This window comes from Oncorhynchus gorbuscha, linkage group LG24 (assembly GCF_021184085.1).
Source record: "Oncorhynchus gorbuscha isolate QuinsamMale2020 ecotype Even-year linkage group LG24, OgorEven_v1.0, whole genome shotgun sequence".
Taxonomy (NCBI): Eukaryota; Metazoa; Chordata; class Actinopteri; order Salmoniformes; family Salmonidae; genus Oncorhynchus; species Oncorhynchus gorbuscha.
In genome coordinates this window covers 43,232,175-43,257,371 of record NC_060196.1, presented here as the reverse complement: position 1 = coordinate 43,257,371, position 25,197 = coordinate 43,232,175, and the positions used below count along the sequence as shown (strand labels likewise).

At 44.6% G+C, this 25,197-nt stretch overlaps 1 protein-coding gene across 4 annotated transcripts in view; it reads left to right on the top strand.

Moving 5' to 3' along the window:
* Nucleotides 1-14,537, top strand: part of LOC124012685 (programmed cell death 6 interacting protein) — a 29,417-nt gene extending 14,880 nt beyond the window's left edge. The window contains exons 4-19 of one of the 4 annotated variants that reach the window (XR_006834756.1): nt 3,328-3,455; nt 4,844-4,997; nt 5,087-5,187; nt 6,338-6,469; nt 7,665-7,887; nt 8,411-8,534; nt 9,219-9,396; nt 11,246-11,357; nt 11,489-11,658; nt 11,842-12,090; nt 12,227-12,361; nt 12,587-12,681; nt 12,895-13,012; nt 13,648-13,835; nt 13,978-14,303; nt 14,352-14,537. Coding sequence is in view for 3 of the 4 variants with exons in the window: in XM_046326555.1 (XP_046182511.1) it covers nt 3,328-3,455; nt 4,844-4,997; nt 5,087-5,187; nt 6,338-6,469; nt 7,665-7,887; nt 8,411-8,534; nt 9,219-9,396; nt 11,246-11,357; nt 11,489-11,658; nt 11,842-12,090; nt 12,227-12,361; nt 12,587-12,681; nt 12,895-13,012; nt 13,648-13,835; nt 13,978-14,203 (2,333 nt within the window). In the remaining variant the exon portion in view is untranslated. Of the gene's footprint in view, nt 1-3,327; nt 3,456-4,563; nt 4,569-4,843; nt 4,998-5,086; nt 5,188-6,337; nt 6,470-7,664; nt 7,888-8,410; nt 8,535-9,218; nt 9,397-11,245; nt 11,358-11,488; nt 11,659-11,841; nt 12,091-12,226; nt 12,362-12,586; nt 12,682-12,894; nt 13,013-13,647; nt 13,836-13,977 lie in introns of those variants that run through there. The other 3 variants (XM_046326556.1, XM_046326555.1, XM_046326557.1) reach the window with 3 other exon arrangements.
* Nucleotides 14,538-25,197: the final 10,660 nt, after the last annotated feature.

Below are 25,197 nucleotides of genomic sequence, written 5' to 3'. Positions count from 1 at the left end.
AACTTAATTTTATTCTCAATATAGAAAATAGTGAAAATAAAGAAAATCCCTTGAATGAGTAGGTGTGTCCAAACCTTTGACTGGTACTACACATACCCCAACCAGAAGCCATGGATTACAGGTAACATCCGCACTAAAGTAGAGGTCGACCTATTAATCGGAATGGCCGATTTAATTAGGGCAGATTTCAAGTTTTCATAACAATCGGAAATCGGTATTTTTGGGCGCCGATTTGCCATTTTAAAAAATAAATTTGTTTACACCTTTATTTAATCTTTATTTAACTAGGCTAGTCAGTTAAGAACACATTCTTATTTTCAATGACAGCTTAGGAACGGTGGGTTAACTGCCTCGTTCAGGGGCAGTAAGACAGATTTTCACCATGTCAGCTCGGGGGAACCAATCTTGCAACCTTACAGTTAACTAGTCCAACGCAATAACGACCTGCCTCTCTCTCGTTGCACTCCACAAGGAGACTGCCTGTTACGCAAATGCAGTAAGCAAAGTTAAGTTGCTAGCTAGCATTAAACAAAACAATCAATCATAATCACTAATTAACTACACATGGTTGATGATATTACTAGATATTATCTAGCATGTCCTGTGTTGTATGCTCAGTCATATTATATACAAGTATCTGACTGAGCGGTGGTAGGCAGAAGCAGGCGCGTAAACATTCATTCAAACAGCACTTTCATGCGTTTTGCCAGCATAATCGGTATCGGCAATGAAAAATCATAATCGGTCGACCTCTAATCTGAAGGTTAGAGCTGCCGCTTTCAACGAGTGCGACTCTATGCCGAACATTTATAAGAAAGCCTGCTATGCCCCACCACCAACCATCAAACAGGCAAAGCGTCAATACAGGACTAAGATTGAATTGTACTACACCGGCTCCGACGCTTGTCGGATGTGGCAGGGCCTGCAAACTATTACGAACTACAAAGGGAACCACAGCCGCAAGCTGCCCAGTGACACAAGCCTTCCAGACGAGCTAAATGACTTCTATGCTTGCTTCAAGGCAAGAAACACTGAAGCATGCATTAGAGCACCAGCGGTTCCGGAAGACTGTGTGGTCACGCATTCTATATCCGATGTGAGTAAGAACTTCAAACAGGTCAACATTCACAAGGCTGCAGTGCCAGACAGATTACCAGGATGTGTACTCCTAGCATGCGCTGACCAATTGGCAAGTGTCTTCACTGACATTTTGAACCTCTCCCTGTTCGAGTCTGTAATACCAACATGTTTCAAGCAGACTACCATAGTCCCTGTGCCCAAGAACACCCAGGTAACTTCCTTGAATGACTACCAACCCGTAGCACTCACGTCTGTAGCCGGGAAGTTCTTTGAAAGGCTGGTCACGGCTCACATCAACACCATTATCCCAGAAACCCTAGACCCACTCCAATTAGCATATGGCCCCAACAGATCCACAGATGACGCAATCTCTATTGCACACCACACTGCCCTTTCCCACTTGGACAAAAGGAACACCTACGTGAGATTGCTATTCATTGACTACAGCTCAGTGTTCAACACCATAGTGCCCTCAAAGCTCATTACTAAGCTAAGAACCCTGGGACTAAACACCTCCCTCTGCATCTGGATCCTGGACTTCCTGACAGGCCGCTCCCAGGTAGTAAGGGTAGGTAACGATACATCTGCCACGCTGATCCTTAACACGGGGGCCCCTCAGGGGTGCGTGCTCAGTCCCCTCCTGTACTCCCTGTTCACCTATGACTGCATGGCCAAGCACGACTCCAACACCATCATTACGTTTGCCGATGAGACAACAATGGTAGGCCTGATCACCAACAATGATTACATAGCCTACAGGAAGAATGTCAGCGCCCTGGGTGTCTGGTGCCAGCATATCAACCTCTCCCTCAATGTGATCAAGAAAAGGAGATGATCATGGTCTACAGGAAAAGGAGCATCCCCATTCACATCGATGGGACTGTAGTGGAGCAGGTTGAGAGCTTCATGTTCCTTGGTGTCCACATCACCAATGAACTATCATGGTCCAAACACACCAAGAGAGTCATGAAGAGGGAATGACGATGCCTGTTTTCCCTCAGGAGACAAAGGATTTGGCATGGGTCCTTAGATCCTCAAAGTTCTACAGCTGCACCATTGAGAGCATCCTGACTGGTTGCATCACCATCTGATATGGCAACTGCTCGGTCTCCATCCGCAAGACACTACAGAGGGTAGGGCGTACGGCTCAGTACATCACTGGGGCCAAGCTTCCTGCCATTCATGACCTCTATATCAGGTGGTGTCAGAGGAAGGCCCTAAAAATTGTCAGACTCCAGCCACCCTAGTCATAAACTCTTCTCTCTACTACCGCATGTCAAGTGGTGCAGGAGTGCCAAGTCTACGTCCAAAAGGCTTCTTAACAGCTTCTAACCCTTAACTCCCGAACAGCCAATCAAATGGCTACCCGGACTATTTGCATTGACCCTATCCCCATTATTTACGCTGCTGCTACTCTCGTTTATTATCTATGCATAGTCACTTTACCTCTACCTGTACATATTATGGCGCTTTCATATATATATATGTACATATTACCTCGACTAACCTTGACTCTGTACCAGTACCCATTTATATAGCCTCGCTATTGTTATTTTATTGTTCTTTTAACAATTTTTTTATTTGACTTTTTATTTATATTTTACTTCAGTTTATTTTAGTAAATCATTTAACACTTTTTTCAAACGGGTTGTTAAGGGCTTGCAAGAAAGCATTTCACTGTAAGGTCTATTCAGCGCATGTGACAAATCAAATTAGATTAGATTTTTTTAATATTAATTTCATACAGTAGATTCCTATAGGCCTATGCATGCAATGCCCTGATGCATTTAGTCATCAGATCTCTGACAGCTGAACCGTAAGGTGGACAATTGATATTTGAGGAAAGTTAAAACCAATAAAACAGACTATAAAGTTCTGCATATGCTAAACATCGAAACACAAGGGATAGTGTTTTTGTCATTTGTTAAAAGGCTGGTTTTAAGGACACGTAAGTGTGGCTCATTTGGCCAATATCCCTTGTTTATTGATTGTACTGGCTGCATGGATGGATGCCCTAATGGGTTACTTTCCCAATGCAGATGGATGACCGGTACAGTTCTCAAATGTCATCTTTCAGGTCACTTGTCCGGTGCCAAATGTTCCTAATGGAAACCCTGCAACCTAAATGATTACCTGTCTGTGGCATGTGTAGAGCTGGGCCGGCGTGTGCTATCTCCCAGCGAGAGGTAACCTCTGTAACCCTATTGTGAGGTATGTCAGCCTGATGAACAGGTGTGTGTGTTTTAGCCCTGGCCAGTCTGGGCTATGAGAAGACATGCGTGTTGTTCAATGGAGCAGCGTTGGCAAGTCAGATCGCTTCAGAACAAAACCTGGACAGCGATGAAGGACTGAAGGCCGCAGCCAAATACTACCAGGTACTACTATAGTAATGCTACAATACTACCAGGTTCTATAGTAACACTACTATTTATACCACATCTAATTACTACAGTACTACAAATACTACAGCCAAATACGACCAGGTACTACTATAGTAATGCTACAATACTACCAGGTTCTATAGTAACACTACTATTTATACCACATCTAATTACTACAGTACTATAAATACTACAGCCAAATACTACCAGGTACTACTATAGTAATGCTACAATACTACCAGGTTCTATAGTAACACTACTATTTATACCACATCTATTTATACAGTACTACAAATCTAATTACTACTATAGTAATGCTACAATACTACCAGGTTCTATAGTAACACTACTATTTATACCACATCTAATTACTACAGTACTACAAATACTACAGCCAAATACTACCAGGTACTACTATAGTAATGCTACAATACTACCAGGTTCTATAGTAACACTACTATTTATACCACATCTAATTACTACAGTACTACAAATACTACAGCCAAATACGACCAGGTACTACTATAGTAATGCTACAATACTACCAGGTTCTATAGTAACACTACTATTTATACCACATCTAATTACTACAGTACTACAAATACTACAGCCAAATACGACCAGGTACTACTATAGTAATGCTACAATACTACCAGCTTCTATAGTAACACTACTATTTATACCACATCTAATTACTACAGTACTACAAATACTACAGCCAAATACGACCAGGTACTACTATAGTAATGCTACAATACTACCAGGTTCTATAGTAACACTACTATTTATACCACATCTAATTACTACAGTACTACAAATACTACAGCCAAATAGACCAGGTACTACTAGTAAGCTACAAACAGCTTCTATAGTAACACTACTATTTATACCACATCTAATTACTACAGTACTACAAATACTACAGCCAAATACGACCAGGTACTACTATAGTAATGCTACAATACTACTAGCTACTACAAATCTATAGTAACACAATACTAGCTTTTATAACACTACTATTTATACCACATCTAATTACTACAGTACTACAAATACTACAGCCAAATATGACCAGGTACTACTATAGTAATGCTACAATACTACCAGGTTCTATTAGTAACACTACTATTTATACCACATCAAATTACTACAGTACTACAAATACTACAGCCAAATACTACCAAAATCTATAGTAATACTGCTATTACTACCAGGTATTACTACAGTACTGCTAATGATATTACAGCCAATGACTACCTTTTTTATAATAATACTTTAATTCTACGTAGTAATAAAATAACCAATAACCCCCACCCCCTCGTCTGTCTGTCTTTCCATCTCTCTCTGTCATACACTCTCTCTCCCTCCTCCACCTTTTCCAGTTGGCAAGTGGAGCATTTGGTCACATTAAGGACACAGTGCTGTCGGCTCTGAACAGAGAGCCTACAATGGACATTTCTCCTGAGACCGTAGGAACCCTCAGTCTCATCATGCTGGCTCAGGCACAGGAAGTCTTCTTTCTCAAGGCTACTTCAGGTACACATATGTCACACACACACATGCTATACCCACACATTGCACGTGTGTGCATAAATTAAGTAACCATGGTATCGTTTGCCCTACAGATAAGATGAAGGACGCCATCATCGCTAAACTGGCCAATCAGGCGGCAGATTTCTACAGCGATGCCTTCAAGCAGTGTCAGTACAAAGAGAACCTGCCCAAGGTGTGTGTGTGTGTGTGTGTGTGTGTGTGTGTGTGTGTGTGTGTGTGTGTGTGTGTGTGTGTGTGTGTGTGTGTGTGTGTGTGTGTGTGTGTGTGTGTGGGGATAACACTCAGGGTGTGGAACTTTCCCCATTTCTCTCATTTCACTATCTCTGTTCTGATTGGTTGTTTACCATACAGTCTCCATTCTGATTTGTTATTCACTACCTGGGCTGTTTTCTCATTGGTTGTGCTTGTTCACTACTTGGGCTCTATTCTCAGTGGCGCTTTCATCGTCTCACCCCCGTTCTTATTGGTCTCTTACTACCTAATAATGAGCTTCTGAAATGATGTGTGTTTGAAATATGACTGACCTGTCTTACTACTAAAAGACACACACAGACACACACACACACACGTTCTTGGGTGGGAATACATGGGCTGGACTTTGCAGACACACACACATGTTCTGGGGTGGGAATACATGGGCTGGACTTTGCAGACACACACACATGTTCTGGGGTGGGAATACATGGGCTGGACTTTGCAGACACACACACATGTTCTGGGGTGGGAATACATGGGCTGGACTTTGCAGACACACACACATGTTCTGGGGTGGGAATACATGGGCTGGACTTTGCAGACACACACACATGTTCTGGGGTGGGAATACATGGGCTGGACTTTGCAGACACACACACACATGTTCTGGTGTGGGAATACATGGGCTGGACTTTGCAGACACACACACATGTTCTGGGGTGGGAATACATGGGCTGGACTTTGCAGACACACACACATGTTCTGGTGTGGGAATACATGGGCTGGACTTTGCAGACACACACACATGTTCTGGGGTGGGAATACATGGGCTGGACTTTGCAGACACACACACACTACTTTGTAATAAAGTTTGGGTGAATGTTGCAGAAAGATTAATCACTCCCTGTTCTGTTCTCTCTCCTGTTATCCTCCGCTCTCTGCATCCCTCGTGGTGGTGTGTGTGCCTGTGTTCCTGATTTGGCTTCTGTGACGTGAAACTCGTTCGTGATTTGCTCTTGGCGGTGTTGTTCTTTGGTTTGGTTTCTTTGTTTGCATGTATGTGTTTTGGTTTGCCCCGTGTGCGTGCGTGTGCGCGCACTGCTCTGTGGTTGCTTCTCCCTGGTCAGTGTATTTATTTCCAGGAGGTGTTGCCGGTGCTGGCAGCTAAACACTGCATCATGCAGGCCAACGCTGAGCTACACCAGTCTATCCTCGCCAAGCAGAAGAAACAGTTTGGGGAGGAGATTGCTCGCCTGCAGGTAAACACACACAGAGCACTCTAACCCAGTGGTGCTTCCAGTGTGTTTCACCTGAAAATGTAGTGATTTTCCTATGACCAAATACAGTGGGAAGGAACAGTATGTGAAACCTTTGAAATGACCTGGATTTCTGATCTTCATCTAAGTCACAACAATAGACAAACAGTGTGCTTAAACTAAAAACACACAAATTGTTGTATTTTGTCTATATTGAATACATAATTTAAAAATTCACCGTGTAGGTTGGAAAAGGTATGTGAACCCCTCAAAATATTCTGTGGACAGATGAAACTACAGGAACACAACACTGTGGAGAAAAAAGGCCCAGCACATCAACATCAAAACCTCATCCCAACTGTGAAGTATGGTGGAGGGAGCATCATGGTTTGGGCTGCTTTGCTGCCTCAGGGCCTGGACAGCTTGCTATCATCGACAGAAAAATGAATTCCAAAGTTTATCAAGACATTTTGCATGAGAATGTAAGGCTATCTGTCCGCCAATAGAAGCTCAACAGAAGTTGGGTGATGCAACAGGACAACAACCCGTAAGACAGAAGTAAATCTACAACAGAACGGCTTCAACAGAAGGAAATACACCTTCTGGAGTGGCCCAATCAGTCCTGACCTAAACCGGGTTTAAAATGCTGTGGCATGACCTCAAATGAGCGGTTCACACCAGACATCCCAAGAATATTGCTGAAATGAAACGGTTTTGTAAAGATGAATGGTCCAAAATTCCTCCCGTTTTGCAGGTCTGATCCGCAACTACAGAAAACGTTTGGTTGAGGTTATTGCTGCCAAAGGAGGGTCAACCTGTTATTAAATCCAGTTCATATTGTTCCTACCTGCACTGTGAATGTTTACACGGTGTGTTCAATAAAGACATGAAAACATGTAATTGCGTGTTATTAGTTTAAGCAGACTGTGTTTGTCTATTGTTATGACTTAGGTGAAGATCAGATTTTATGACTAATTTATGCAGAAATCCAGGTAATTCTAAAGGGTTCACATACTTTTTCTTCCCACTGTAAACACAACCAATCAACCAAAGTCCTCATACATTGTTTTCTATTCTCTCGTTCTCTCCATCCCTCATCAAACTAATTAGTGAAGAGTCTAGCCCTGCTTTATGGTTGACAGTGTGAAGGATCCGACTATCATTCATTCCTCTTCTCTGCTTCCCTCCATCCCTGCAGCATGCTTCAGAGCTGGTGAAGACGGTAGCGTCTCGCTATGATGAGTACGTCAGTGTGAAAGACCTTAGTGATAAGATCAGCCGTGCTCTGACCGCAGCTAAGAAGGACAACGACTTCATCTACCACGACCGCGTCCCTGAGGTCAAAGACCTGGAACACATCGGCAAGGCAGCGCTGGTCAAGGCTACCACCATCACACCTCCGCTCAGCGCCAAGTTCACTGGTGAGAGACCGAATACACACAACCACTCAGCACCAAGTTCACTGGTGAGAGACCGAATACACACAACCACTCGGCACCAAGTTCGCTGGTGAGGGACCGAATACACACAACCACTCGGCACCAAGTTCACTGGTGAGAGACCGAATACACACAACCACTGGGCACCAAGTTCACTGGTGAGAGACCGAATACACACAACCACTGGGCACCAAGTTCACTGGTGAGAGACCGAATACACACAACCACTGGGCACCAAGTTCACTGGTGAGAGACCGAATACACACAACCACTGGGCACCAAGTTCACTGGTGAGAGACCGAATACACACAACCACTCAGCGCCAAGTTCACTGGTGAGAGACCGAATACACACAACCACTCGGCACCAAGTTCACTGGTGAGAGACCGAATACACACAACCACTCAGCGCCAAGTTCACTGGTGTGGGGGGGGCACACTGTGTAGATGTCTAAAAGAGTTTGTTAACGTGTGGGTTAGTTTCTGACGTGTGTGTGTCTGTATAGACTTGTTTGAGAAGATGGTGCCCATGGCTGTGCAGCAGAGTATGAGTGTGTACAGCCAGAGGAAGGCTGAGACCGTCAACAGACTGGTAGGAACCATGAGGGAAGCTACTAACCTCTGCAACGGGTATGGATGTTACTTTGATCATTTAACAATTGAATCGTTATTTTTTTCTACTCTATTGATTTCAATACATTACATTATCAACACAGTCAACAGCACCCGGTTAAGTCATCATACACTGAGTTGACAAAACATTAAGAACGCCTTCCTAATATCCCCCCTTTTGCCCTCAGAACAGACTCAATTCGTCAGGGCGTTCCACAGGGATGTTGGCCCATGTTGACTCCAATGCTTTCCACAGTTGTGTCAAGTTGGCTGGATGTCCTTTGGGTGGTGGACCATTCTTGATACACTCAGGAAACTGTTGAGCGTGAAATACCCAGCAGTGTTGCAGTTCTTGACACAAACCGGTGCACCTGGCACCTACTACCAAACCCTGTTCAAAGGCACTTAAATATTTTGTCTTGCCCATTCACCCTCTGAATGGCACAATCCATGTCTCAATTGTCTCGAGGCTTAAAAAACATTCTTTAACCTGTCTCCTCTCCTTCATCTACACTGATTGAAGTGGATTTAGCATCAATAAGGGATCACAGCTTTCACCTGTTCAGTCTGTCATGGAAATAGCAGGTGTTCTTAATGTTTTGTACACTGTGTAGGTCATATTTATTGGTGGTGAATTGCGTTAATAACTAAACAGCGTGTTGGCATGTCTATATTGATCATGTATTGATCATTTAACAACAGTGTCCTGGCATCTCTGAACCTGCCTGCGGCTCTGGAGGACCTGTCTGGAGATTCTATCCCACAATCCATTATTGAAAAGGCCCATGCCATCGTCCAGCAGGGGGGGCTGCAGAGCATAGAGCAGCTGATCAGAGACCTGCCGGAACTACTGACACGCAACAGAGAGATCCTGGATGAGGTGTGTGTATATACACACACACGTGTTCGTATTAGAGGTTGACCGATTATGATTTTTCAACCTCGATACCGATTATTGGAGGCCCAAAAAAGCCGATACCGATTAATCAGCAGTTTTATTTTATTTATTTATTTATTTTTGTTTGTTTTTGTAATAATGACAATTACAAAAATACTGAATGAACACTTATTTTAACTTAATATAATACATCAATAAAAATCCATTTAGCCTCAAATAATTAATGAAACATGTTCCATTTGGTTTAAATAATGCAAAAACAAAGTGTTGGAGAAGTAAAAGTGCAATATGTGCCATGTAAAAAAAGCTAACGTTTGAGTTCCTTGCTCAGAACATGAGAACATATGAAAGATTGTGGTTCCTTTTAACATGAGACTTCAATATTCCAAGGTAAGAGGTTTTAGGTTGTAGTTAATATAGTATTTATAGGACTATTTCTCTCCATACCATTTGTATTTCATATACCTTTGACTATTGGATGTTCTTATAGGCACTATAGTATTGCCAGTGTAACAGTATAGCATCCGTCCCTCTCCTCGCCCCTACCTGGGCTCGAACCAGGAACACATCGACAACAGCCACCCTCGAAGCAGCGTTATCCATCGCTCCACAAAAGCCGCGGCCCTTGCAGAGCAAGGGAAATAAATACTCCAAGTCTCAGAGCGAGTGACGTTTGAAACACTATTAGCGCACACCCAGCTAACTAGCTAGCCATTTCACATCGGTCACACCAGCCATTAGGTTGATAGGCTTGAAGTCATAAACAGAGCTGTGCTTGCGAAGAGCTGCTGGCAAAACGCATGAAAGTGCTGTTTGAATGAATGCTTATGAGCCTGCTGGTGCCTACCATCGCTCAGTCAGACTGCTCTATCAAATCATAGACTTAATTATAACATAATAACACACAGAAATACGAGCCTTTGGTCATTAATATGGTCGAATCCGGAAATTATCATTTTGAAAACAAAACATTTATTCTTTCAGTGAAATACAGAACCGTTTGGTATTTTATCTAACGGGTGGCATCCATCAGTCTAAATATTCTTGTTACATTGCACAAGCTTCAATGTATGTCATAATTACGTAAAATTCTGGCAAATTAGTTTGCAATGAGCCAGGCTGCCCAAACTGTTGCATATACCCTGACTCTGCGTGCAATGAACGCAAGAGAAATGACACAATTTCACCTGGTTAATATTGCCTGCTATCCTGGATTTCTTTTAGTTAAATATGCAGGTTTAAAAATATATACTTCTGTGTATTGATTTTAAGAAAGGCATTGGTGTTTATGGTTAGGTACACGTTGGAGCAACGACAGTACAGTTGTCCAACGATTGTGATTTTTGTTAAATCATCCCCCAGCGTTGCATCGATTATATGCAACACAGGACACGCTAGATAAACGAGTAATATCATCAACCATATGTAGTTAACTAGTGATTATGATTGATTGATTGTTTATTATAATATACGTGTAATGCTAGCTAGCAACTTACCTTGGCTTCTACTTCATTCGCGTAACATGCAGGCTCCTCGTGGAGTGCAATGAGAGGCAGGTGGTTAGAGCGTTGGACTAGTTAACTGTAAGGTTGCAAGATTTGATCCACCGAGCTGACAAGGTAAAAATCTGTTGTTCTGCCCCTGAACAAGTCAGTTAACCCACCATTCCTAGGCCGTCGTTGAAAATAAGAATAATTGGGCAAATCGGCGCCCAAAAATACAGATTTCCGATTGTTATGAAAACTTGAAATTGGCCCTAATTAATCGGCCAGTCCGATTAATCGGTCGACCTCTAGTTCATATACCCATGATGTGTAATGTGTGTTTGTAGTCTCTGAAGATGCTGGATGATGAGGAGTCGACAGACAGCGAGCTGAGATCCAAGTTCAGCCAACGCTGGAACAGAACTCCCTCTGGAGACCTCTACAAACCACTCAGAGCGGGTACACACACTCACACACCTATTCATGCCTACACACACATCCAAAAAAAAACCTACTGATATGTGTGGTGTTGTGTACTACCTTGGAATCAACTGATAATTATTTCTGCTTCTCTACCTCCGGCGGTCCAGAGGGGGGTAACTTCCGTAGCGTGTTGGACAAGGCAGTGCAGGCTGACCAGGTGGTCAGGGAGCGTTATAATGCACACTGTGAGATGATCGCTCTCCTCTGTAAACCTGAGGCTGAACTCACTGCTGCCATACCTTCAGCCAACCCTGCTAAGACATTGCAGGGCAGTGAGGTGAGGGATTTTGTGTGTGTGTGTGTGTGTGTGTGTGTGTGTGTGTGTGTGTGTGTGTGTGTGTGTGTGTGTGTGTGTGTGTGTGTGTGTGTGTGTGTGTGTGTGTGTGTGTGTGTGTGTGTGTGTGTGTGTGTGTGTGTGTGTGTGTGTGTGTGTTCTAACTATGTATTCTCTCTCCTCTAGGTTGTGAGTGTGTTGCGTTCCCAGCTGTCCCAGCTAGAGGTGGTGAAGAGAGAGAGGGAGGTGCTGGAGACGGAAATTAAGGGCGTGACCTTTGACATGTCCTCCAGCTTCCTGACGGCTCTGGCTCAGGACGGGGCCATCAATGAGGAGGCACTGTCAATGAGCCAGCTTGACCAATCATACGGCAGCTACAGCCAGAGGGTTCAAGCCAGCCTCCGCTCTCAGGAAGAGCTGTTGGGCAACGTGCAGGTAGGATACAGACACAGAGACACACTCGCCTAAACACCCCTATACGCAATTTCCACAAATACTTTTTCAGATGTCGAGAAATGTTACTTTATCGATTCTCTCCTTCCATCTCCACCTGTTGATTGTCTCCCCCCAGGCATCTCACCAGGAGTTCTCCAGTCTGAAGCAGTCCAACTCGGAGGCAAATGATCGTGAGGAGGTGTTGAAGAAGCTGGCCTCGGCCCACGACAGCTACGTTGAGATCACCAGCAACCTCAGAGAGGGCACCAAGGTAACCGTCGCCTAGGGAACGTCAGGGAGGGTTGTTTCTAGGGAATGGGTGGGTTGTCCAGGGAAAAGGAGGACTGTTTCTAAGACGGTGTCACTCAACATTACACATTTGTGTTCTAACCCCCTGAAAATCACAACAGGTTGAACTTGACAAGGGCTTGATTATTGGATGACTTTGGTTGTCTCTCAATCTGACCAATCACCTTCACCTTCTCGCTCTCTGTAGTTCTACAATGACCTCACCGAGATCCTGCTGAAGTTCCAGAACAAGTGCAGTGACATCGTCTTCGCCCGCAAGACAGAACGGGATGAACTGCTGAAGTATGTGGTGGTGATGTCGTCTCAATAACGATGCTTCAGTTGTTATGAATATTTGTAATAATCACTATTGTGTTATTGGTGAAATATCATTGATTCTGTTTTTATGTGATTGGTGATTTATGTGAACTAGAAGTGACCATGACGAGCAACTGATGTTGGGGTTGCCTTGGTGACCAATGACTGACATTTCTGTTGTTGTGGTTACCCACCCAGGGATTTGCAGCAGAGCATCGCCAGGGAGCCCAGTGCCCCGTCCTTCTCTGTCCCCGCCTACCAGACTAACCCCACCCCCACCGCCACTGGACCAACCCCCGCACCAAGGACTGTCTTCGTAAGTAGCCAATCACAGCTGGGTGGCTCCTCCCTCCAGCCCAATCAGAGGGCAGCTCTGTGCCAATGAGGATTCAATTAAACTTGCCCGGTTCACTGGGTGGGCGAAATTTGCATCGGGTGAAAGTGATTGCATTCATTTGTAACCGAGGTGTCTCCCGGGTGTGAGTTGTGTGCCCCTTTCAAAGCCGATGGCGAAGTTGGCTCAACAGAGTGATGTATGTGAGGCATGTGGCGTATTGACTTACGATTTGCATTTTCACATGCTAAAGTGTTTGCTCTTGATAAAATAAACATATTATCTTACCAAGGAAAACTAGTTTGAAAATTGAAACATATATTGTATGATTCTGAACGATGCACCATGCTGCCTTGTTGACAATGACTGTTTGATTTGAGCAGTTTTACCTGGTCTTGACGGGCCATAGACCGGTTCAGCCTGACGAACTCCCTCAATCACGACAGAGACATGACCGTAATGTTGTCTCTTATTGTGACGTTGTAAAAATATCCCGTTTCAAGCAATCAGTGAAATGTTTGTTAACCACTTTACATCAGCAGTTGTCACAAGGTTTACTATTGATCTGTTTTGACTGATTTTTAGTGACCTCTGATCTGTCCCTCTTCCGTTTCCAGCAACCTCAGCAGCCCCAGGCGAAGGCCCAGCCTCCCGAGCGGCCCCCTCCCCCTGCCTTCACCCCCCAGGCCGCCTCCGCACCAGGCAACCCTCCCAGTAACCAGCCTCAACCAGTAAACCCCCCACCTATGGCCCCTCCCTCACAGGCCCAGGGACCGCCTTACCCCACATACCAGGGATACCCCGGGTGAGTCGATCAAATCAATCATTATCCTTATTGTCCCAGTTGGCTGTGTGCGTTGCACAACTGTAGCCTGTCTGTTGTTCATCTCACTATCCCTGTCTTCTCATTTTCATACACACTAACCTCTCTTTCTCTGTATCCTCAGGTATGCCTACCAGATGCCTATGGGTTATAACCCGTATGCAGCGTACGGCCAGTACAACATGCCCCCCACTATGCAGCCTAACATGCAGCCCTACGTCCCCTATCAGCAGGCCCCAGCACCCGGACAGGGGGGCTACCCTGTGGTCCCCCCCACACAGCAGCACCCCTACACCTACCAACAGCAGCCCCAGCAACCACCACAACAGCCATACTACCCACAACAATAACTACTCTCTCACTCCTCTCCTCCATCCCTCTCCTCTGCTATCGCTACTCCGACCGACAGCAGAAACTATGCTACTACGCCCAGCAATAACTCCTCAATCCTCTCTCTCTCTCTCTCTCTCTCTCTCTCTCTCTCCATCCCTCCTCTCTCTCTCTCTCTCTCTCTCTCCCTTCTTCCTCTGCCTTATTTACGTTGTACTTCTAGCACTCCACCTTCTCCCTCCCTCCCTCCACCTTCTCTCCCTCCCTCCCTCCACCTTCTCTCCCTCCCTCCCTCTACCTTCTCTCCCTCCCTCCCTCTACCTTCTCTCCCTCCCTCCCCTCCCTCCCTCTACCTTCTCTCCCTCCCTCCCTCTACCTTCTCTACCTTCTCTCCCTCCCTCCCTCCCTCCCTCCCTCCCTCCCTCCCTCCCTCTACCTTCTCTCCCTCCCTCCCTCCCTCAACCTTCTCTCCCTCCCTCCCTCCCTCTACCTTCTCTCCCTCCCTCCCTCTACCTTCTCTCCCTCCCTCCCTCCCTCCCTCTACCTTCTCTCCCTCCCTCCCTCCCTCCCTCTACCTTCTCTCCCTCCCTCCCTCTACCTTCTCTCCCTCCCTCTACCTTCTCTCCCTCCCTCCCTCTACCTTCTCTCCCTCCCTCCTCTACCCTCTCTCCCTTTCTCCTCCCTCCTCTTCCCCCTCTCTCCCTTTCTCCCTCCCTCTACCTTTTCTCTCCCTTTCTCCCTCCCTCTACCTTCTCTCCCCCCCTCCCTCTACCCTCTCCCCCTTTCTCCCTCCCTCCTCTTCCCCCTCTCTCTCCCTCCCTCATCTACCCTCTCATGCTTCTTCCATCACTCCCTCTACACTTACTCCCTCTACATACTCATCTACAAACCAGCTCCTCTTTTTTTTTCATATTATTTTTCTAATTATTGCTTTAATTGTTTAAGTCCTAACTTTTCTTCCTGCTATACCTGACTTTCTGGTATGGGCCTAGGTCAAAAATATACAGGTTAGGATAAGAAGATTCCATAAGTCTTTGCATAAATGCAGAAGAATTCTAAACAATGGGACTAGCAATACGGAGCCAAAATGACTGGAAGTTAATTTTAGCAGTACAGAACGTTTGCCATCAAGTGGAAAATTAACACAATTGTAGTGAATTTCAGCTAACTAGTCAGCAAAAACATAGCATAACTGTTTTACTGTCATTCTATTCATTTAAATGTGTTTCTAGTCATCTACAGACCCTTTATTTTTCCGACCGATTGTCACATTTTCAATGCTAATCCTGTAGAATCAGCAGTGGCGCTGGTCCAATTACTTTATTTATTTTCGAATGCTGCCGCATGGAATTATTGATTATTGCGTTGTCCTAATCTGTATATATTCGGCCTAGATATAGAACACTAGAGGAGCTGCATGTCATTCTTGGATGAGGAGGGCGTGGCATGATTCCTTATTTGGGAGCAAGTGGGAGGGGTCACATTCAATGTCACTGAATGAAGAACCTGAGGGTTGTATTCAGTAGGGAGAAAACGTTTAGAAACGGAATGAAATGGGGGTTTACAGCTTGAACTTTTGCAATAAGAGAAGCAATTCTTCCTTGTCTGTTTTCAAACCGTTTTGCTACTGAATACAACCCAGCTACGATCACTCAGCTTAACGCCTGGCGCTTCTATAACAACTATATCATATTTTTGTAATGTATAATACTTATGTACTAATACTTATGTAATAATCCAATAAAAATGGCTGTCGGTTTTTCTAATTTAGATAAGGACTGTTGGAGATGCTGTCTCTGTTCTGTCTCCCTCTCAATTATCACTCCTCTCTCTCCATCACTCCCTCTCTCCATCACTCCTCTCCTCTCTCTCTCTGTGGGGATGTGTCTTTCTGTTTTACAATCAGAGTAAAGCTGTAAATGGCTGTAGATGTTTTTCTGGGATAAAGGTTATATATAAAGACTGTGGTTAACCCAACGACACAGTGTTTCTCTTTGGTTCTAATGTGATTAAACCACCTCTGCATACCAGACACCTGTGTGTGTGTGTCTGGGTATTTTACTTTCTGCTGAACATATTCTTGGTCTTCAGCACCATAGACATATACCATTTATACATCCTTGCCCAGTCTGCTAAAAGCTACTGATACAATATTCTACATGATGTTGCTGTAGTTAAAGGTAGTAGCCAACAGAGGGCAGGTATTTTTATTTAACTTGGCAAGTCAGGTATGAACAAATTATTATTTACAACGACGGCCTACCAATATTTAAAAATAAATACAATATATATATATAGGAGACAACACTACATAAAGAGACCTAAGAAAACAACATAGCAAGGTAGCAACACATGACAACACAGGATGGTAGCAACACAACATAACATGGTACAAACATTATTGGGCACAGACCATAGACAATACGTCACGCAGAGCATCCACAACTGCCAATAAAAGTGTCCATAATTGAGTCTTTGAATGAAGAGATTGAGATAAAACTGTCCAGTTTGAGTGTTTGTTGCAACTCATTCCAGTTGCTTGCTGCAGCGAACTGAAAAGAGGAGCGACCCAGGGATGTGTGTTCTTTGGGGACCTTTAACAGAATGTGACTGGCAGAACAGGTGTATGTGGAGGGTGAGGGCTGCAGTAGATATCTTCAGATAGGGGGGAGTGAGGCCTAAGAGGGTTTTATAAATAAGCATCAACCAGTGGGTCTTGCGACAGGTATACAGAGATGACCAGTTTAGAGAGGAGTATAGAGTGTAGTGATGTGTCCTATAAGGAGCATTGGTGGAAAATCTGATGGCCGAATGATAAAGAACATTAGCCGCTCGAGAGCACCCTTAGCTAGCCTGGGTAGGATGGTCATCTGAATCAGGGTTAGTTTGGCAGCTGGGATGAAAGAGGAGCGATTACAATAGAGGAAACCAAGTCTAGATTTAACTTCAGCCAACAGCTTTGATGTGTGCTGAGAGAAGGACAGTGCACCGTCTAGCCATACTCCCAAGTACTTGTATGAGGTGACTACCTCAAGCTCAACCCTCAGAGGTCGTAATCACAACTGTGGGGAGAGGGGCATTCATCTTACCAAACCACATGATCTTTTTTTTAAAATTTTACTTCACCTTTATTTAACCAGGTAGGCCAGTTGAGAACAAGTTCTCCTTTACAACTGCGAGCTGGCCAAGATAAAGCAAAGCAGTGCGACATAAACAACAAAACAGAGTTACACATAAACAAACGTACAATCAATAACAAAATAGAAAAATCTATGTACAGTGTGCGCAAATGTAGAAGAGTAGAGAGGTAAGGCAATAAATAGGCCAGGGAGGTGAAATAATTATAATTTAGCATTAACACATATATGTGCAGATGATGATGTGCAAGTAGAGCAAGAGGATAAGTAACAATATGGGGATGAGGTAGTTGAGTGTGCTATTTACAGATAGGCCGTGTACAGGTACAGTGATCGGTAAGCTGCTTTGACAGCTGATGCTTAAAGTTAGAGAGGGAGATAGAATCCAGTTTTAGTGATTTTTGCAATTCGTTCCAGTCATTGGCAGCAGAGAACTGGAAGGAAAGGCGGCCAAAGGAAGTTTTGGCTTTGGGGGTGACCAGTGAAATATACCTGCTTTAGCGTGTGCTACGGGTGGGTGTTGCTATGGTGACCAGGGAGCTGAGATAAGGCGGGGCTTTACCTAGCATAGACTTATAGATGACCTGGAGCCAGTGGGTTTGGCGACGAATATGTAGTGAGGGCCAGCCGACTAGAGCATACAGGTCGCAGTGGTGGGTAGTATATGGGGCTTTGTTTGGTGACAAATCAGATGGCACTGTGATAGACTGCATCCAGTTTGCTGAGTAGAGTGTTGGAGGCTATTTTGTAAATGACATCGCCAAAGTCAAGGATCAGTAGGATAGTCAGTTTTATCAGGGTATGTTTGGCAGCATGAGTGAAGGAGGCTTTGTTGCGAAATAGGATGCCGATTCTAGGTTTAATTTTGGATTGGAGATGCTTAATGTGAGTCTGGAAGGAGAGTTTACAGTCTAACTAGACACCTAAGTATTTGTAGTTGTCCACATTTTCTAAGTCAGAACCTTCCAGAGTAGTGATGCTAGTCGGGTGGGAGGGTGCGGGCAGCAATTGGTTGAAGAGCATGAACTTAGTTTTACTTGTATTTAAAAGCAGTTGGAGGCCTCGGAATGTTGTATTGCATTGAAGCTCATTTGGAGGTTTGTTAGCTCAGTGTCCAAAGAAGAGCCAGATGTATACAGAATGGTGTCGTCTGGGTAGAGGTGGATCAGAGAATCACCAGCAGCAACAGCGATATCATTGATATATAAAGAAAAAAGAGTCGGCCCGAGAATTGAACCCTATGGCACCCCATAGAGACTGCCAGAGGTCCGGACAACAAGCCCTCCGATTTGACACATTGAACTCTGAGAAGTAGTTGGTTAACCAGGCGAGGCAGTCATTTGAGAAGCCAAGGCTATTGAGTCTGCCGAAAAGAATGCGGTGATTGACAGAGTCGAAGTCCTTGGCCAGGTTGATGAAGACGGCTGCACAGTACTGTCTTTTATCAATGGTGGTTATGATATTGTTTAGGACCTTGAGCATGGCTGAGGTGCACCCATGACCAGCTCGGAAACCAGATTGCATAGTGGAGAAGGTACGGTGAGATTCTGAATGGTCGGTGATCTATTTGTTAACTTTGCGATTGCGAAGATTTTAGAAAGGCAGGGTAGGATAGATATAGGTCTATAACAGTTTGGGTCTAGAGTGTCTCCCCTTTGAAGAGGAGGATGACCGCGGCAGCTTTCCAATCTTTGGGCATCTTAGACGATACGAAAGAGAGGTTGAACAGGCTAGGAATAGGGGTTACAACAATTTTGTCTGAAAGTTTTAGAAAGAGAGGGTCCAGATTGTCTAGCATAGCTGATTTGTAGGGATCCAGATTTTGCAGCTCTTTCAGAACATCAGCTGTCTGGATTTGGGTGAAGGAGAAGTGGGGTGGGGGGGCTTAGGCAAGTTGCTGCAGGAGGTGCTGAGATGTTGGCCGGGATAGGGGTAGCCAGGTGGAAAGCATGACCAGCCATAGAAAATTGCTTATTGAAATGAGGCATGCTTATTTAAGATGGTGAGGAAAGCACTTTTAAAGAGCAACCAGGCATCCTCTACTGATGGGATGAGGTCAATATCCTTCCAGGATACCCGGGCCAGATTGATTAGAAAGGCCTGCTTGCTGAAGTGTTTTGGGAGCGTTTGACTGTGATGAGGGGTTGTTGTTTGACCATGGACCCATTACGCAGGCAGGCAATGAGGCAATGATCGCTGAGATCCTGGTTGAAGACAACAGAGGTGTATTTAGAGGGCAAGTTGGTCAGGATGATATCTAAGAGGGTGCCCATGGTTACGGATTTAGGGTTGAACCTGGTAGGTTCCTTGATCATTTGTGTGAGATTGAGGGCATCTAGCTTAGATTGTAGGACGGCCGGGGTGTTAAGCATGTTCCAGTTTAGGTCACCTAACAGTATGAACTCTAAAGATAGATGGGGGAAATCAATTCATATATGGTGTCCAGAGCACAGCTGGGGGCTGAGGGGGGTCTATAGCAAGCGGCAACGGTGAGAGACTTGTTTCTGGAAAGGTAGATTTTTAAAAGTAGAAGCTTGAATTGTTTGGGCAAGACTTGGATAGTATGACAGAGCTATGCAGGCTATCTCTGCAGTAGATTGCAACTCCGCCCCTCTTGTCGAAAAATGTTATAGATAGGGATGGACATTTCAGGATTTTTGGTGGCCTTCCTAAGCCAGAATTCAGACACAGCTAGGACATCCGGGTTGGCGGAGTGTACTAAAGCAGTGAATAAAACAAACTTAGGGAGGAGGTTTCTGATGTTAACATGCATGAAACCAAGGCTTTTACGGTTACAGAAGTCAACAAATAAGGGCGCCTGGGGAATGGGAGTGGAGCTAGGCACTGCAGGGCCTGGATTAACCTCTACATCACCAGAGGAACAGAGGAGGAGTAGGATAAGGGTACGTCTAGAGGCTATAAGAACTGGTCATCTAGTGCGTTCGGAACAGAGAGGTAAAGGAGCAGATGTCTGGGCGGGAAGAATAGATTCAAGGCATAATGTACAGACAAGGGTATGGTAGGATTTGAATACAGTTGAGGTAAACCTAGGCATTGAGTGACGATGAGGTTTTGTCTCTAGAGGCACCATTTAAGCCAGGTGAGGTCCCTGCATGTGTAGGGGGTGGAACAAAAGGGCTAGCTAAGGCATATTGAGCAGAGCTTGAGGCTCTATAGTGAAATAAGACAATAATCACTAACCAAAACAACAATAGACAAGGCATATTGACATTAGGGAGAGGCATGTGTAGCCGAGTGATCATAGGGTCCAGTGAGTAGCTAGGTGAGCTGGAGACACAGTGATTCAGACAGCTAGCAGGCCGGGGCTAGCAGGCTAACAGATTATCCTTCGGGGACGTCACAATGTAAGAGCCTGTTGAAAACCCTTGGATGGTTACGTCCGCAAACCAGTCGTGATGGATCGGAAGGGCTCCATTGGGTGAGGCGGGCTGCAGGAGAGTATGTTCAGTCTGTAGATTGAAATTGAGTTAAAAAAATATATACGAAGATAAAGATATACATGGGACGGGACAAGACAAACAGACGTCCTACTGCTACGCCATCTTGGATTGATATGATTAGATTGACTGATATACCTTTGTTCTGGAGGTGTTCAGAACAAGGTTAAGTAACATTGAAAAAAATCAGAAACTTTCTGTCCAAAAATGATGCAGAAAAATGAATCCACGCTTTTGTCACTTCTAGGTTAGACTACTGCAATGCTCTACTTTCCGGCTACCCAAATAAAGCAAAAAATAAACTTCAGTTAGTGCTAAACATGGCTGCTAGAATCTCGACTAGATCCAAAAATGTGTTTCATATTACGCCAGTGCTAGCCTCCCTACACTGGCTTCCTGTTAAGGCAAGGGCTGATTTCAAGGTTTTACTGCTAACCTACAAAGCGTTACATGGGCTTGCTCCTACCCATCTTTCTGATTTGGTCCTGCCGTACATACCTATACTTCGGTCACAAGAGCAGGCCTCATTGTCCCTAGAATTTCTAAGCAAACAGCTGGAGGCAGGGCTTTCTCCTATAGAGCTCCATTTTTATGGAAGGGTCTGCCTATCCATGTGAGAGATGAGGTTTCAACCTTTAAGTCTTTATTGAAGACTCATCTCTTCAGTAGGTCCTATGATTGAATGTAGTCTGGCCCAGGAGTGTGAAGGTGAACTGAAAGGCACTGGAGCAACCAACTGCCCTTGCTGTTTCTGCCTGGCCGGTTCCCCTCTCTCCACTGGGATTCTCTGCCTCAACCCTTATTACAGGGACTGAGTCACTGTCACTGCTTTCTTCCTGGGAAGGAGAGACGGACCAAAACGCAGTGTGGTTATAGTTCATGGTTCTTTAATAAGAGACACTAAAGATGAACACAACTACAAAACAAGAACCATGAAAACCGAAAACAGTCCCGTGTGGCAGAAACACTGACACATGAAACAATCACCCACAAAATACCCAAAGAATATAGCTGCCTAAATATGGCTCCCAATCAGAGACAATGATAAACACCTGCCTCTGATTGAGAACCAATCCAGGCAACCATAGACTTACCTAGACACCTAAAAGAACACAACCCCATAAATCTACAAAAAACCCTAGATAAGCCAAAACACATAAATCACCCATGTCACACCCTGGCCTAACCAAAATAATAAAGAAAACAAAGATAACTAAGGCCAGGGCGTCATCTAAAGTGTCTGCACGTCGTCCGTCATTAATTCACAACGTGCAACTACAGGAGTGTCACTTTTAATTGCATCGAAAAAGAAGGGGGAGAAGAGAGCGGGAGAACATAACTGTGACAGATTAATTACCCAGCATGCCAAAATGACTCACAAGAGCTCTCAGCTCCGCTGTCGCACCCGTTCACTGTCACATATATGATCTACTACTGGTGGACAGAGGCACTTAGACAAACACCCACACAAACTCTCTGACTGGGGTCCCCTACTATGTAATTTCCTGCCTAAACAACCAATCAATAAATGGGCCCGAACAAAGGCGATTCAAGAATAACCTTGATGGAGACCTGAAGACTTGTGTTAGCTCCCCACACTCATAGGCATAGCATGCAGAGGCTTTAGGACTTCTGGGCCCCACAAGGATAGTAAAACCAAACACACACACACACACTGACAGTTGTTGCATTGTTGTGTCAGGTCTATGTCTGTCTGTCTCTGTGATATGTTAAACTGTCCCTGATGACTCAGCCATAACGGCAGAGGACAAGGATATGAGAGGGGGTGGGGGGTGGGGGGGGGTCGCGACGTGTTAGAGTAAATGTATAATTATTTCATTATTACTGGAATTGATTTGGCCAAGTGCAAATGGACTCTGTTCATTGCGCTTTCTGCTTAGCAGCGGTGTAAATTTGTCAAATGCGCGGTGGGAGGGAGATGCTCCTGTGCTTCGCAGTTTGCCAGATTTCTTTAAATGAAGTTTTCTTGAAGATCACCCCGCGACGCACACGATGCAGCGCTGTAGTTCAGCAGCAGATGACTCGCTGTAGTTCAGCAGCAGATGAGGCGCTGTAGTTCAGCAGCAGATGACTGTAGTTCAGCAGCAGTAGTTCAGCAGCAGATGACGCGCTGTAGTTCAGCAGCAGATGACGCGCTGTAGTTCAGCAGCAGATGACGCGCTGTAGTTCAGCAGCAGATGACGCGCTGTAGTTCAGCAGCAGATGACGCGCTGTCCCACTCGCGGATGTCATCAAATGGAGTCAAACTAGCCACAAGTTCTGACAGCTCAATCGTCATGAAACGCAAATACAGCGATGAGTTTCTCTGTCTTGGTTTCATACAAACTTTGAGAAATAACGAGGTGCGCCCACAATGTGGTTTGTGCGGGGAAGTGCTTAGTAATGAGTCTCTCAAAACAAACAAATTAAAAACGACAGGTCCTGACCAAACATCCACAGCATGACAGTAAAACCCAGGGAGATCTTTCAGAGCAGGGCTGAATGCTTCAGGTAACAGTGCCTCGACAGTGGAAAAGTAAGTCAACTTGCAAGGCATTGTTGTCGTTTTATAAACAGAAACAATGGAATACTACCAAAGTAGTAGTTGTGAATTTATCTTTCAAATAATTCCCTTGTACACAGCTATTAACGTTAGTTAGATTGCTAATATTAGCCAAAGTAAGCAAGCTAGCTTGCTATACTAATAGTGCAACCCTAAGTTACAGTACATATGAAGATAAAATGATCAGGCCTATTGTATATCTTACTGTAGAAAGGATTGGTATAAACAAGTCTAGGTTGGAACTGTTGCTGTTAAAATACAAGTGATAATTGTTATTCTGAATTGGAGTAAACTGAATGAAGCAAGATGCTTTTTGAGGCAAACTCACACACAGTTCTGGGTTGCTCATCTACAGCAGGAAGTGGTCTCCTACCTGACTGAGAAAGCAGTAGATGTTCTGGGTTGCTCATCTACAGCAGGAAGTGGTCTCCTACCTGACTGAGAAAGCAGTAGATGTTCTGGGTTGCTCATCTACAGCAGGAAGTGGTCTCCTACCTGACTGAGAAAGCAGTAGATGTTCTGGGTTGCTCATCTACAGCAGGAAGCGGTCTCCTACCTGACTGAGAAAGCAGTAGATATTCTGGGTTGCTCATCTACAGCAGGAAGTGGTCTCCTACCTGACTGAGAAAGCAGTAGATGTTCTGGGTTGCTCATCTACAGCAGGAAGCGGTCTCCTACCTGACTGAGAAAGCAGTAGATGTTCTGATCCAGTTTGGCAGTGAGTCACGGTTCTCAACTCTGGTGTACTTAAAAAACAAGTACAGAAACAGACTCCATGCCGAGCATGACCTCAGGGTTGCACTGTTAAAAACTGAGCCCAGAATAGAAATGCTTGTTGAAAGCTTCAACCAGCCACACACCTCTCATTAGGACCGTGTGTGTTTTCTGGTCTACATCTGTGTGATGTGATCAGTCAGTGTATTCCAATTCAGAATGCTAATTATTTATTGTATTTTTAACAACAGTTCCAACCTAATTTTTTTTCACCAATAATTTCTACAGTAAGATGTACAGTAGGCCTGATCATGTTTCTTCTGTACTGTTACTTAGGGTTGCACTATCAAAAACTGACCCTGTGTCTGTGTTTTCTGGTCTACATCTGTGTGATGTGATCAATCAGCTTATTCCAGTTCAGAATTTAAATGATTTCTTGTATTTTAACAGCAGCAGTTCCAACCTGGACAGATGAGTACAGTGCATAGTTCCAACCTGGACAGATGAGTACAGTGCATAGTTCCAACCTGAACAGATGAGTACAGTGCATAGTTCCAACCTGGACAGATGAGTACAGTGCATAGTTCCAACCTGGACAGAAGAGTACAGTGCATAGTTCCAACCTGAACAGATGAGTACAGTGCATAGTTCCAACCTGGACAGATGAGTACAGTGCATAGTTCCAACCTGGACAGATGAGTACAGTGAATAGTTCCAACCTGGACAGATGAGTACAGTGCATAGTTCCAACCTGGACAGATGAGTACAGTGCATAGTTCCAACCTGGACAGATGAGTACAGTGCATAGTTCCAACCTGGACAGATGAGTACAGTGCATAGTTCCAACCTGGACAGATGAGTACAGTGCATAGTTCCAACCTGGACAGATGAGTACAGTGCATAGTTCCAACCTGGACAGATGAGTACAGTGCATAGTTCCAACCTGGACAGATGAGTACAGTGCATAGTTCCAACCTGGACAGATGAGTACAGTGCATAGTTCCAACCTGGACAGATGAGTACAGTGCATAGTTCCAACCTGGACAGATGAGTACAGTGCATAGTTCCAACCTGGACAGATGAGTACAGTGCATAGTTCCAACCTGGACAGATGAGTACAGTGCATAGTTCCAACCTGGACA